Genomic DNA, 13,166 nt, shown 5'->3' with positions numbered 1-13,166 from the left:
GTACGTCACAGGTCAACAGAAATGGCGCTCAGTATATTCGCCGCTCGTCACTTCGAATTTTTGTAACAGGTTATATTAGTTTAATACAGAGTATTGCGATATATAGTAAGTTTCCAGATAGCGGAGAAAGGTTCGTGTTGAGAATAAACCCAGTTTGGAAGTTCTAGTCTCTGAAAACGCACCAGCAAACCGGCCCGAGTGATTCACTCGGGCATTCCTCCGCACAAAAGGATAGGGAGGCTTTGTAACCCTATCCTCTTGGGTTTGGGTTACATTACTGTATCTAGGGGGACATAGACCCTATGAGCGTAAGTGGGTATAACGTAAGACTAAAGTACACGTTGTTTAATTACAATCAGGCAACTCATACTTACACCTTTGCATGACTCGACGTCTACGACATCCTTATACTGAAATATCATTGAATATAGAAAGCAGAATAACAATGACGACAATGGTAAAGAAACAGTTCTCAGAACCAGGGTCCTGAAATTCATCCCGACCATAACACCAGGTCGAGATCCATCGAGCATTTTGATGTGATTCGCAATCGTGCCCGAACGTATTGTTTGTGGCTGTTCAGTCATGTTAATCGCTGTCAGTTTCCCAGCTTTCAGTTTTACATAGAAACGAGATAATATCGAATATTAGTATTAGCGGAGCAAATAAAAACATTGAGAAAGTAATAAGGTGTCGCCCTCTATATATTATACATTACTACACACATGACGTAATTTCCTTGCTATCCAATGAAAATCAGTGTTGTCTCAGCATGGCATTCGGGTACCCTCGGACCATTCAGAGAATAGATTCAGAGAATAGCGCAGAACTGTTTTCTAGGCATGACGGGAAGAGTCGAATGGGTTTTCCGATTGTCAGCATGGCTGTGCATGGATTTCCATCGTTTCTGTCGATTTATGATTAGCAAGGACCAATTTCTACACTTGTCTTTGTAAGCATTTGTTACAATTGAATTACATTTTTAATTATTTATATAGACGTCGAACTCATTGTAGCTGTGTTTGTAAGCCTTTTCAGTGGCAATGACATAGGTCTCAATGGGACCCATGTTCTCTATTCATTCCTTGAACCATAGTGATAGTCACAGTGATACAGTAACAGTGAATGAGTGATAGGCCTACGGCTACTGTCTGATAGGGCCTAGTACTCAGTAGTAGTAGTACTTGGTACTATACTACTACTAATACTGGTAGTGGTAGTATAGGCCTACTACTACTACTACTAGTAGTACTACTACTACTACTACTACTACTACTACTACTACTACTACTACTACTACTACTACTACTACTACTACTACTAGTAGTACTACTACTACTACTACTACGGTCAGTGTTGTAGTTAAACCGACCAGGCTCTCCGACTAGTTACACGGCGTGGGATCAGGGAATGATTGAGATGTAACTTGTAAGACTGCATGTGATATGAGCGTACATAATTCCGTACTGAAATGTCTAGTCCAGTGACAGGACTTTCGCTATCTTACTGAATTTGGATACGTACATGGAACAAATTTATACCATTGGCATTGACACCAAAATGTTAATATTACAAAGAAATCTCACAACTGTTGGTGGCACCTACAAAAGCTCTCAGAAAAAAAATTGTTGATCAATTGGCAGACAACAGTATTTGAGGTTGAACATGCCTCCCCCAACCTACATTTTCTGCAAATCCATGCATCTTGTTCTCTTCTGCCTCCACCTTTATTTCTCCAGTATAATGGCTGTAAAATAAGTGCATCATGACCATGCATGCTGATAGTTGCTCTGCGGTTAGACGAGTCAAATTACGTTCAAGTGTGAAATGTAAGAATTCAATGGCTAGAATGTCTTTTATACATGCAGTAAGATATGCAAGTTAATCTTGCTAATACTAACTGCTGAAGTAATTGAGTTTTTGAAAAACTTGTGAAAACATGTTAACATATTAAAGGAATAATAGGTCCATTGATTATACAATGTTGACGAATGCTAGATTAACTGGCACCTTGTGTAGTTAATAAGTGCATTACCTTATAGCCAAACGCGTATTAGTTTGTCTAATATTACTGCTGGTTACATTTCAAACAAGACTTGAAATCGGTTATTGATATGTATCAACGTATCATTTACGTGCCATCAATGTCGTCCAGGAGTCAAGCGATGATGTAAACATTTGTGCGGCCCGTATGTTTTGGACGCCAGATGAAACAGAGGTGTCAGCGGTGTAACCGTGTAACCACGGCCACGGACTAAACATGGAAATACAGTAAAACACACATACTAATCACAGACGCACGTGGACAGCCCTGACAAAAAGTTCCTTATCACGAGCATCCATGTTTACTAAATCACTGATGATAGCATTGCATACGGTCGAGCATGCGTGCGAAAATGTCCGGTGCACTATAAATCTGTATCACACCCGCTTTGCCGACAGCGGTTTGAAACTGTAAACAACTGATTTTTGGACTGCGGATTTCAATTAGACATTTCTTAGTAACCAGCACTGATATTCGACAAACTAATACGCGTTTGGCTATAAGGTAATGTACTTATTAACTACACAAGGTGCCAGTTACTCTAGCATTTGTCAACATTGCATAATCAATGTACCTATTATTCTTTTAACATTTTGTATGTTTAAATATTTTATACCATCGTATTCTATTTACAGATTTGAAGTCAAATTAAAGAACAATGGCCAATGCAGTTGGGGAAGAGAGTGGACCGGAAAAGAACTTTACTGTTCCTCCAGAGGCCACGTTTGATAGTATTGTGGTGGACTTTAGTTTTCACACAGAAAAAGACATTCTTGCTGCTGGTCTAATTGAGGGTGATATAGCTGTGTAAGTTTTTCCATTTTCAAGTGTAATCAAATATGGGCTTATTCTCCACTAGGTGGCAGTACAATACAATCCCACTCAGTGCATATCAGCTGCTAAAGTTGGTCAACAATTTATTCTTGAACAAAACTTTTTTATTCTTGAAGTGTTGATACATATAATGTATTAAACTACAAAGATGGTTTCTCTAAGTGTTATCAAAGCGATATATTACATTCGCCATATCGTATAGTACATTTCAACCAATATCTGTAGGCTGGGCAATTCTTCATAAACCTGGATAAAAGCCTGGTGAAGTTTGCATTGTGACTGCAGAACAAAATCGTTCAGAAGCCATTGACCATATACTACTGCTATTAATGACTTGAAGTCAGTCCTAAATGAGAATAGTGATGAGGTGTGGAACTTGGAAGAAGTATAATGAATAGTGATAGAGTGTACGATTGGTTTGCATTGTGAGTTATTTTCACATTTTTAACAGTTATTGAAAGGAACTATTGTTTTTTTCAGACGCTCGTTTTCGAGGAGCAAGGAAGGCAATAACCAGTTGATGACGTTCACACACCACAAGAAAGCCTGTAGATGTGTCAAGTTTTCTCGTGATAGCAGTCAGCTTTTCACCACAGCGAAGGACAAATCTATATGCAGTGTTGATATGGAAACTGGCACTGTAACACATAGACAAAAAAATGCACACAAGTATGAACATGTACCTCAATCAAAGTCAGGCTTAAATATTAGTTGTTGGTAATAAACATGAAGAATTATGCATATGTCTGTGAACACAGACATACATCTTGCAATTGAAAACTGGACCCTGGGAGTCTATTTCTTAAATGAAATCTTTTTGCACAGTATCATTAATAGTAGTTGGTACATGCAGTTTATGTGGTTAGCTAAGAAAGCTTTAGGTAGGTCAATGATGATAGCTGACATAAGTTTGTATTTCTTTCTGCTTGCTGTCTAAATGTTTGTGTGTGTGGTTTGTTTGTTGCAGTGCTCCTGTGTACAGCATGGCTGTTATAGATGACTACTTACTGGCTACAGGTGATGATGATGGAAATCTCAAGGTAAAATCCAAACTCAGAAGCTGAAATGTCATTTTAAACTAATCTCAAAGAAATAAAAAATGTAATATAAGATTCAGTGTATAGTTATCCCAACTATATGTCATTGATATTGGTGCGTAATTACAAAAGGTTCGTGCTTCATTGGCAATGAAGTGGATTGTTATTTAAATCATTATCTGTTTTGTTAATTAAGTACTATCGTAATTGTAACTGTAGCACTGGTAGCAGTGCAGATGGTATACAATTTCTTGCCAAATGCTTAATGGAAATACACCATAGTATAATTATATTGATTGTAAATTTTAGGTGTGGGACTACCGGCGGTGGACACCAATAGTAGAGTGGAAAGAATCAGAGGAGTTCATTAGCGATATGGCCATTGATAGCAATAAAAGAACTTTGGTTGCCACAAGGTAATGATGCATGCAGTGTGAAGACTAGTGTGCAAGAGATATGATACAACATGAAAGTTTCTATTTGGAATTTGTATAGTAAATATCCATGTATTATAGTAATGAGGTTCCCCTATAGTTTTCCAATGAACGGTATAAGCAACTGGTTTTACATTATAATAAACTATCCAGAAGAAGTGTCACAGCTTTGGGAATACATAAGAGGGTCCTGTTTAAATAATGGATCTCACGTAATAATTTGGTCACTGATTTGCAGAATATTATATTTAATAATTTAATATTCGTAAACGGTTTCCGAGAGGCTAACTGCTTCAGTAATTTGTTGTGCTTTTTGCAGTGGTGAAGGCACCTTGACGGCATACAGCGTAAGAAGCAAGAAGATGATTTTACAGTCAGAGTTAATGGACTCTGAGTTTCTCTCTGTAGCAATAGTTGATGTGAGTCCTTCCTATACCCTACTATAACAATGGTTCTGTGTATTGTCTTTGATTACAATATATATGATACCTGATGATATTATAATGGTATACACTCTATACACTTTGGCTTGTAAACTGTAGTTAATAGGTATATAACAGGCTTTCTATTCGGTTGTACTAAACATGTTTTGTTACTATATGCAGTAGGAATGTGTTAAGTGAGAAAATGAACTGTTCGCATATTTTCATTTTCAGAAAGGAAAGAAAGTTGTGTGTGGGAATGGGGAAGGTGTACTGAACTTCTTTAATTGGGGAGAGTGGGGAAACATCTCTGATAGATTTCCTGGACATCCAGACTCAATAGACACAATATGTCCCATCACAGACAACATAATCTGTACAGGTTCTATGGATGGCAAAGTAAGGTAAGAACTTTGTATTGTTTGTGATGTAATAACTCAATGTAATAACGTACTACTGTTGAATTGTTTCATTTGAGCACATGCAATGTTACATTACTGTTTCCAAGAGATCAACCAAATTTGTTTACAGTTATTAAAATAGTTTGTGTGATGAATCGCCAAGATTTTTGCATTTATTAATCCCATGAACGAAATTAAAAGCCATTGACATTTTCTGCAACAAATAAAAAACGATGAAAATTCTAAAGCAAGACTTAGCACTATTAAGAGGTGTTTGATAACCGTGTAATGCTCTTCCAGGGGAGTGCATGTAATGCCCAACAGAATGCTGGGTGTAGTTGGTGAGCATGAAGATTTTCCTATAGACCACATACGGTTGTCCAGAGATGGCTCAATGATTGCCAGCTGTGGACACGACGAAAAAATAAAGTTCTGGGACACGGAGCACATTAGGAGCGAGACCGTTGACCACACAAAAAAGGCAAGGAAAGGGCAGAAGTTGAAAAACCTTCAAGGTGCAGGTAGCGACTTCTTTGCAGGATTAATGGACGACAAAGCTGACGACGAGTAACATTCATATTGTTTCTGGCGTCTCTCGATTCTGTTCAGTCCAATTTTGTACATATGCAGTTATGCAATGACAATAATACCACTGTAACCATTGTATGTCAATAACGTCATTGTAAAATGCTACAATATACGATATAAAATATTTTATTACGATTTTAAATAATGTTTTGATTCTGAGCTATATTGCTGCACGAATGAATTTCCCCAATATTATGTATTTCATATATTAAATTTCTTTCTAAAAGCATTACTTTTCAGCATGTTACCATATTTGATATCTGTTTACATTGCATCTCATAAGCAAATGAGACAGCATATATTTATAGATGGTATACTCATATCAAGAGCGTATAAAGAAGGAGAGCGTACAACGGTGAAATGCTGAAACCATGTTGCAGTATTAGTCGAATTAAGAAACTTTGCCCGTTTTATTTTGATGATTCGTTGCAGTATTATTGAACAGCTGTCCTACCTTGCTAATATAAAACAAACCGCTTGTCCCTACGATGCTCCTACGCTGAGATAATGAGCGGTGAAAATCTGGTATTTTCGCCGAAAACCGACGAGATCACTGTTTAATGCGACCCTCTCTCGCTTTGTGCCCAGTGTATTGCTTCCAGTCGCCGCTGTGTAGCGCCATGGTAGCGCTGACTCACATCAGTACTACAGAGTTGAGTTTACTATACATCCAGCATGAGGTGGGCACAGGTGGGGGTCATCACTATGGCAATCAATAACAGACGTCGTTCATTCCATTTGTCAATCATTGACGGAAACGCGCAAGGTTTCCCGAAGTTATCTCAAAGCGAGACAGTCACAGTAAACAGTGATCTCGAGTCGGTTTTTGGCGAAAATACCAGCTTTTCACCGCTCATTATCTCAGCGTAGGGGCATCGTAGTGACATGCGGTTTGTTTTATATTAACAAGGTAGGACAGCTGATCAATAATACCGCAAGGAATCGACAAAATAAAACGGGGAAAGTTTATTAATTCGACTAATACTGCAACATGGTTTCAGCATTTCACCGTTGTACGCTCTCCTTCTTTATACGCTCTTGCTCATATCTATCTATATATTTAAATAGAAAGATGCAATTAATTGGTATGTATGAATTATTTTTTTATGTTTATTAGAACAACACAATGGAAAAATTGTGACTACATGATCATAACCATAGCATTATACAATGACAGACAATTAAACATTTTGAAACATAATTGGTTTCTAATAGCAAAGCTATTACGTTTTAATACCAAATATCTATAGCAGATATGTTAAATATAAAATATTACGTCACATGAATTATATAATTCGTATAAAATTGAGACCTTTCAATTGAATACTTGCGAATTTCGCTAATGCATTTTCAATACACTTCGAAAGTACAAAGACGTTTAGATCCCCCCTCAGCAAAAAATAACAATGATAGTCTTACTCGAAAACAACTGGACAACTTGTATTATGACCTTCATTTGTTGACATGTGCACAGTCTAAAATTTGTCATTATTATACACGTGAGTACTATACATGGCTCCACAGGCCCCCAAGGTTACCATATATCTAATTCAACTGCTACCAATGTTCATAGGTATGGGGAAGCAATTTACGACGTAAATGGGTGACTGCTTATATCAAGTGCAAACACAAGAACAAAATTTGATCTGTGCGAAATCACTGAAACACACTAGAAAACTAGTCATTGCTTATGAAACATCAATCAACATATCACCTTGCTCATTGGAAAATCATGTGAACAAGTAGTCTGAGAAGACCCACATCAAACTATATGGTTTTTTATTTGTCCCTGTTTCATATTCTAGTGGCAATAGATGTAACTGTACATGTAACGTAAAACTGTATAGTAGACACGAATAAAAGAACTGCCAGGTAATAGTAGACATGTATCCAGCACACTTTACTTTAACCTACATTCTAAATAACAGTGCTTCGATTCTGTGGTTTGTACTATTGTCATTACTTCCACAATAACAGGTCCGCACAAGAGTTACAGTCACAAGCGAGTTGAACAGCTCAAAATGTCACATCTCTTCATCTCTGCACGGTTTTACAAAAGATTATTAGGCTAGGCTGAAAATATGGCCCTAGCAGCTTTAACAAGTGCAATAATACTAATCCAGAAAAATAAGAAGAAAGGGAATAACTCAAGTACTAGCCTAACATTCTTTGCTGTTCGATCGAGTCGTGCAATACTAGCATGTGCAGGGCTAGACACCATGCTGTTGGGCCGGTTAGACACCATGCTGTTGGGCCTGACTCTGATGAATCGGCGGCTGGAAACAACGGACATGCTCTACAGGGAGATTGTCCGCATCACTCGACTTCAGATACTTGGTCAGTATGCCGAAAATCTGGCTGTTTAGCACCTGGAACTTGCGAACTCTGTCCACCATCCTCTTCAGAGACTGAAATGGAAGTATGTATATCAATGTTTTGATTTTTAGATCTGTCTCTGGGGGTTGTAGTCGCACTAGGTGTTCCTTCTACTTCTACAAAATCATCAATGCCTTCGTACTGAATAGAGTCTATGCAAACGAGGTGGGCAAATAACGATATGTTATCATGAGACATTCACACACAATACGTACATACCAACTACAGGTATGATAAGAAATATATGCAAAAATCCAATAATAATAAATGATGTCTCTCATTAGTTTTCATAATAGCCACACCGTCACCTATGCCTGTAATAAGATGATTATCCATACACACAATAAAAATGTGTACATTTATATTAACATAAGGCTCTGTAACTACAAGCGTACAGAAGAGCGAAAAGTAGAAGCGTACATGTAATAAGTGAATATGTAATGCTCATACAATACGCAAGTACACGACGTGTAACAGCAATGTAAAAGTATAAATGTATGATAGCTATCCCTTGCTCTTGCCTGCCTGTGTTTCACATTTATAAATTTATCTCCCAATAGAGGGCAGGCAGTGCACAAAACGAGGTCACGAGAATTCACGGTTGGTTGAGTCTGGTCTAATGCGTGAATGAATACCCCTTTCCGCGCCCCGTGAACGATACTGTACGCATAAGCTGCACCACCAATTTCAATGGCTTGGCCGTTCCTCTAAAGTTGTTGCCTTTGTGAGATGGATCGTGCGAATTCGTGAGCGAAAGGTATAGTAAAGGATGAGTTTAGCGTATACCACATAATGTATTGTAACGCTTATGACTAATGCAGTGGACTGAAAGTAGTACGTTAACACGAAATTACGTGCACTGTAGCAGAAGTACGTTACTGGCAGAAGTACGTTACTGGCAGCATAGAGGGTTCAACTTCAAGGAGAATAGGATAATCGCAGTGGCTGGAGGTACGGCAGCCGTCGTTCGTTGAAGCCCCTTTTTGGACTGCCGTACCTCCAGCCTCGACACATTAAGATACGGCTGCCGTACCCACAGGCACTTGAAGCGTATCAACTGTAAACACACGCCGCCGCCATTGCGCGTACACTGACACATAAATATATAGGTTATACTTATATATAGGTTATATATAGGTACTATATATTTATGTGTAAGTGTACGCGCAATGGCGGCGGCGTGTGTTTACAGTTGATACGCTTCAAGTGCCTGTGGCCGTACCCCTAGCTACAGCGATAGATAATAGCAGTAGGCTATGCTGGCAGCCACCGGCACTTGTGCCGTTTCAATAACTAAATGATTCCTAAATACACACAAACAGTATTTACTACCCAATGTCTTAAAGAATGTCTATGTACTCTCTTATTGCCTAAAATGCCACGCAAATGCTGTTCAAATGCTCCGCTGGCACACATTCCTCACCTCACATGCCACTGTAGCTCCAATAAACGGTCTTGCTAATCACTTTGTATTACAACTGTTTGTATACTTTGTATACTTGTATACTTTGTTTGTATACTACAACACTTTGTATACTTTGTACTATCTACTTGTATCACTTTGGCTCATAGGGTCTATGACTCAATAGGCGCGTTCACACTGGCGGGAATTAGATGGATGCAAAATCTCGGTTTTTGCATCGCGATCGAAATACCGAGATTTTTACAAGTATGAACGCAAAAATCTCACTAAGTATCACGATCAGCATCGTGCTGCAAATCGCACTTTTGACTGCGATTATTTGGAATTAGCGCGATTAATTGCACCGCGGCGTGTGTGTGAACGCTCACGCAAATAATCCCGGTATTTTCTATCCCATCATTCCAAGCGATCGTATCAACATCCGGCAGTGAGCATGCGCAGTTCAATTAATAGAATTATCCCGCTCGGCGATTAGCGAGATATTTCCGCCTGTGTGAACAACGACACAATTATCTCGGTATTTCCATCGCGATTAGCATCGCGGTTTTTTGTGTGTGTGAAACTGCCGGGACGTACCCTGGGTACGGTCCGGTATACCGGAACGTACCCTGGTAACTATCTGATATGGTTAGGGTTAGGGTTAGGGTTAGGGAATAGGCGTAGACGACTCCCTACACTCGTTAGTGGAGTAGGCGAGGTACGGTCCGGCATATTAGATAGTACCAGGGTACGTTCCGGCAGTACCCTGGGGGACATAGACCCTCTCAGCATCACTTTGTATAGACAATCAGTCGCACAGCCTCGTCAGGCTAATAATGCCACTGTGCATAAACTCACAGAAAGATAGAGAACAGAAACTGATAGCGACTGATAAAGAAAGGAGAACAAAAACAACAAAAACATGTTTGCTTGGGACACATCTATCTGATCATGATCACTTGACCCTGATCTGCCCAAACAAATGCAAACTCGCCTCCAATACATAGATCCCCTGTCGCTGTGACTTATCACATAATGGTTGCTCAATTAATAGGAGGGGGGGGGGTACTAGGTTGGGACCCCGGTATATATTGTCCGAATATGTGCTAAACTAGGATTGAGCCCAGAATGGTTCGTAACTAACAAGAAGGAGTGATTGGCTGAGTTGCATGCCGTCATATTGAATCCTCTTCGAACCTCCCTTGCCTCAGCAGGGCCAGCAATTTATAATCCGGATTAGGATCCGGATCAAACCGAACAAACACGCAGGATCACTAGATGTGGTTACATGTATAATGTAGGCTTACTATAATGCCGGAGTTTCTACGTGCAGATTACAGGACGAATTCTGTCACTCACATGTTTACACGCGTGAAATCATGTTATATGGTTCCCACACATTTTCCACATCAGATCACTACTCTCAGGATAAATTCAGGTAGCATTACATAGAGATAGATATGACTACATCTATCTTTCTCAACTTGTGAAAAGCTGCACAGCTAGGGCAACACCTGCTTTTCGAGTTTTTCTGTCTTTGTTATTTTTCTTCTATTCCAAATCTCGGCCCTATATTTGTTATAACATTACCATGTAATGAAGGATACCACGAGAAACTGCTGGTGGCCAGAGCACAATAATGAATATACAATTTTGACAAGGGCCTAGACTCACCACTGCAGGCCACGAATAAAAACAAACAAACAAAACTGTTGTCCACATGGAAGTCATAACGATAATGAACGTTTGTTTTGCAGACGACTACGCAGGAAGTTCGCAACTAGGACACGAAGCCAGCTGTCTGCCCACGTCGCATACGAATACATCGCATTGACTATGAACACGCTCGGAAAGAATAAATTAACGGAGACACAGCCGTTGGATACCCGCTCCTAGGGGCAGGTGCCACAGACACCGTCGTCGTGCCGACATACCAAACATGGCGACGGACACGCGCGCGCGGCTGTACGAGGAAGCGGCACGGCAAGCGCGCGACCTTCGTGACCTCGGCACGTCGTGGGGTCTCACCGACGACGAGATAAACCGGTGCGTCGACGCCGCGCTCGCCGAACGCACCGACGACGCGCGCGGGCGTAGGGGGCGCCGGTGGGGCACGCTCGCGGCGCTGTGCGTCGCTGTCATCATCACCGCGGCGATCGTCATCTGCGGGACGGAGACGGGCCAGCGCCTCGTGTCGCGTCACGCGCGCGGCGTCGCCTACCCCGTCATGCGGCGGCTGCGGCTACTCGCGCTGCCGCTCGTGCGCGCGGCGCCCTCTGTCAGCGCGCTCTACGACCGCCGCTGCCTGCTCGACAACCCGCTGCTGCGCGAGCCGCCCGTCGACTGCTGGCCCTGCCAGGGGGCGCTGCAGGTGCTCGACCTCACCGGCTTCACGAACTTCACGCAGCTGTACGCGCAGCGTGGCGCCCCCTTCGTCATGCAGGACGCGCTCGCCGGCGCCGTATCCGTCGACGACCTCGGCGCCCTCTACCGCGAGCACCACGACGCGCTCGCCCGTGGCACCGCGCACTTCTCCTCGTCGGACCCCGCCGCCGTCGCGACCGTCGACGACCTCCTCCTGCGGACAGGGGGCGCCGGCGTGCCCGCGGGCCTGCACGCCGAGTGGCGGCTGCGCAGCGTCGGGGCGACGCGGGCGCTGCGCTCGCGACTCCCGCGATTCTACTTTGTGCCGAACGCGACCGAGGTGTCGCTCGAGAAGTTTGTCGTCGTCGACGGTCGCCGCGGCGACGCGTACGAGCTGCCGCGGCCGGAGTTCAGCAACGCGTGGCTCGCGCAGCTGGCCGGGGAGCGCCGCGTCGCGCTGCTTCCGTGCGCGGCGTGCGAGCACGCGTGCAGGACACTGCAGCTCGTGCTGCGCGCCGGTGACGTCGTCTGCTACAACCGCGACTACTGGCGCGCGATGTCGCTGCCGTACGGAGACGACACTGCCGCCGTCGCATACATCGGCTCCTTCTACTGACGTGTGGCGGAGAGAGAGAGAGGGAGGGAGACAGAGAGAGGAAATGCCAACACCTAGATGGTTTCCTTCTACTGACGTGGGGCAGAGATAGAGAGAGAGTGAGAGAGAGCAGGAGAGAGAGAGAGAGAGAGAGAGAGAGAGAGAGAGAGAGAGAGAGAGAGAGAGAGAGAGAGAGAGAGAAAGAGAGAGAGAGAGGAGAGAGAGAACGAGAGAGAGAGAGAGAGAGAGAGAGACGAGACGAGAGAGAGAAGAGAGAGAGAGAGAGAGAGAGAATAGAGAGAGAGAAGAAGAGAGCAGCAGAGGAGAGAGAGAGAGGAGAGAGAGAGAGAGAGAGAGAGAGAGAGAGGAGAGAGAGAGAGAGAGAAGAGAACGAGAGAGAGAGAGAGAGAGAGAGAGAGAGAGATGGAGAGAGAGAGAGAGAGACAGCCAGGAGAGAAGAGAAGAGAGAGAGAGAGGAGAGAGAGAGAGAGAGAGAGAGAGAGAGAGAGAAGAGAGAGAGAGAGAGATCTGAGAGAGAAAGGAGATGAGAGAGGAGAGAGAGAGAGAGAGAGAGGAGCGAGAGAGAAAGAGAGAGAGAGAGAGAGAGAGAGAGAGAGAGAGAGAGAGAGAGAGAGAAAGAGAGAGAGAGAGTAGAGACAGAATAAAACA

At 42.5% G+C, this 13,166-nt stretch overlaps 3 protein-coding genes across 3 annotated transcripts in view; 1 reads left to right on the top strand and 2 right to left on the bottom strand.

Annotated features, from left to right (window-relative positions):
- Positions 1 to 1,764, bottom strand: part of LOC106812390 (post-GPI attachment to proteins factor 2-like) — a 5,917-nt gene extending 4,153 nt beyond the window's left edge. The window contains exons 1-3 of the mRNA XM_014816263.1: positions 1,680 to 1,764; positions 726 to 766; positions 375 to 410 (exon numbers count right to left, since the gene is read on the bottom strand). Coding sequence (XP_014671749.1) covers positions 375 to 410; positions 726 to 766; positions 1,680 to 1,764 — 162 coding nt within the window. The remainder of the gene's footprint in view (positions 1 to 374; positions 411 to 725; positions 767 to 1,679) is intronic.
- Positions 864 to 5,992, top strand: LOC106812659 (WD repeat-containing protein 55-like). The gene is made up of 8 exons (XM_014816586.1): positions 864 to 952; positions 2,680 to 2,851; positions 3,359 to 3,547; positions 3,846 to 3,918; positions 4,225 to 4,331; positions 4,669 to 4,768; positions 5,006 to 5,175; positions 5,473 to 5,992. The coding sequence occupies exons 2-8, from the start codon at positions 2,703 to 2,705 to the stop codon at positions 5,741 to 5,743; spliced, it is 1,059 nt and encodes a 352-aa protein (XP_014672072.1). The 5' UTR covers positions 864 to 952; positions 2,680 to 2,702; the 3' UTR covers positions 5,744 to 5,992.
- An 846-nt stretch (positions 5,993 to 6,838) lies between these two features.
- Positions 6,839 to 13,166, bottom strand: part of LOC106812381 (cytoplasmic FMR1-interacting protein 1-like) — a 40,182-nt gene continuing 33,854 nt past the window's right edge. The window contains 1 exon segment of the mRNA XM_014816252.1: positions 6,839 to 8,168. Coding sequence (XP_014671738.1) covers positions 7,995 to 8,168 — 174 coding nt within the window. The 3' untranslated portion in view covers positions 6,839 to 7,994.

The sequence above is a fragment of the Priapulus caudatus genome, unplaced genomic scaffold, assembly GCF_000485595.1.
Source record: "Priapulus caudatus unplaced genomic scaffold, Priapulus_caudatus-5.0.1 Scaffold21, whole genome shotgun sequence".
In the NCBI taxonomy this organism is placed as follows: Eukaryota; Metazoa; Priapulida; class Priapulimorpha; order Priapulimorphida; family Priapulidae; genus Priapulus; species Priapulus caudatus.
The sequence above is the reverse complement of the archived record's forward strand: the minus strand, read 5'-3'. Positions and strand labels throughout refer to the sequence as shown.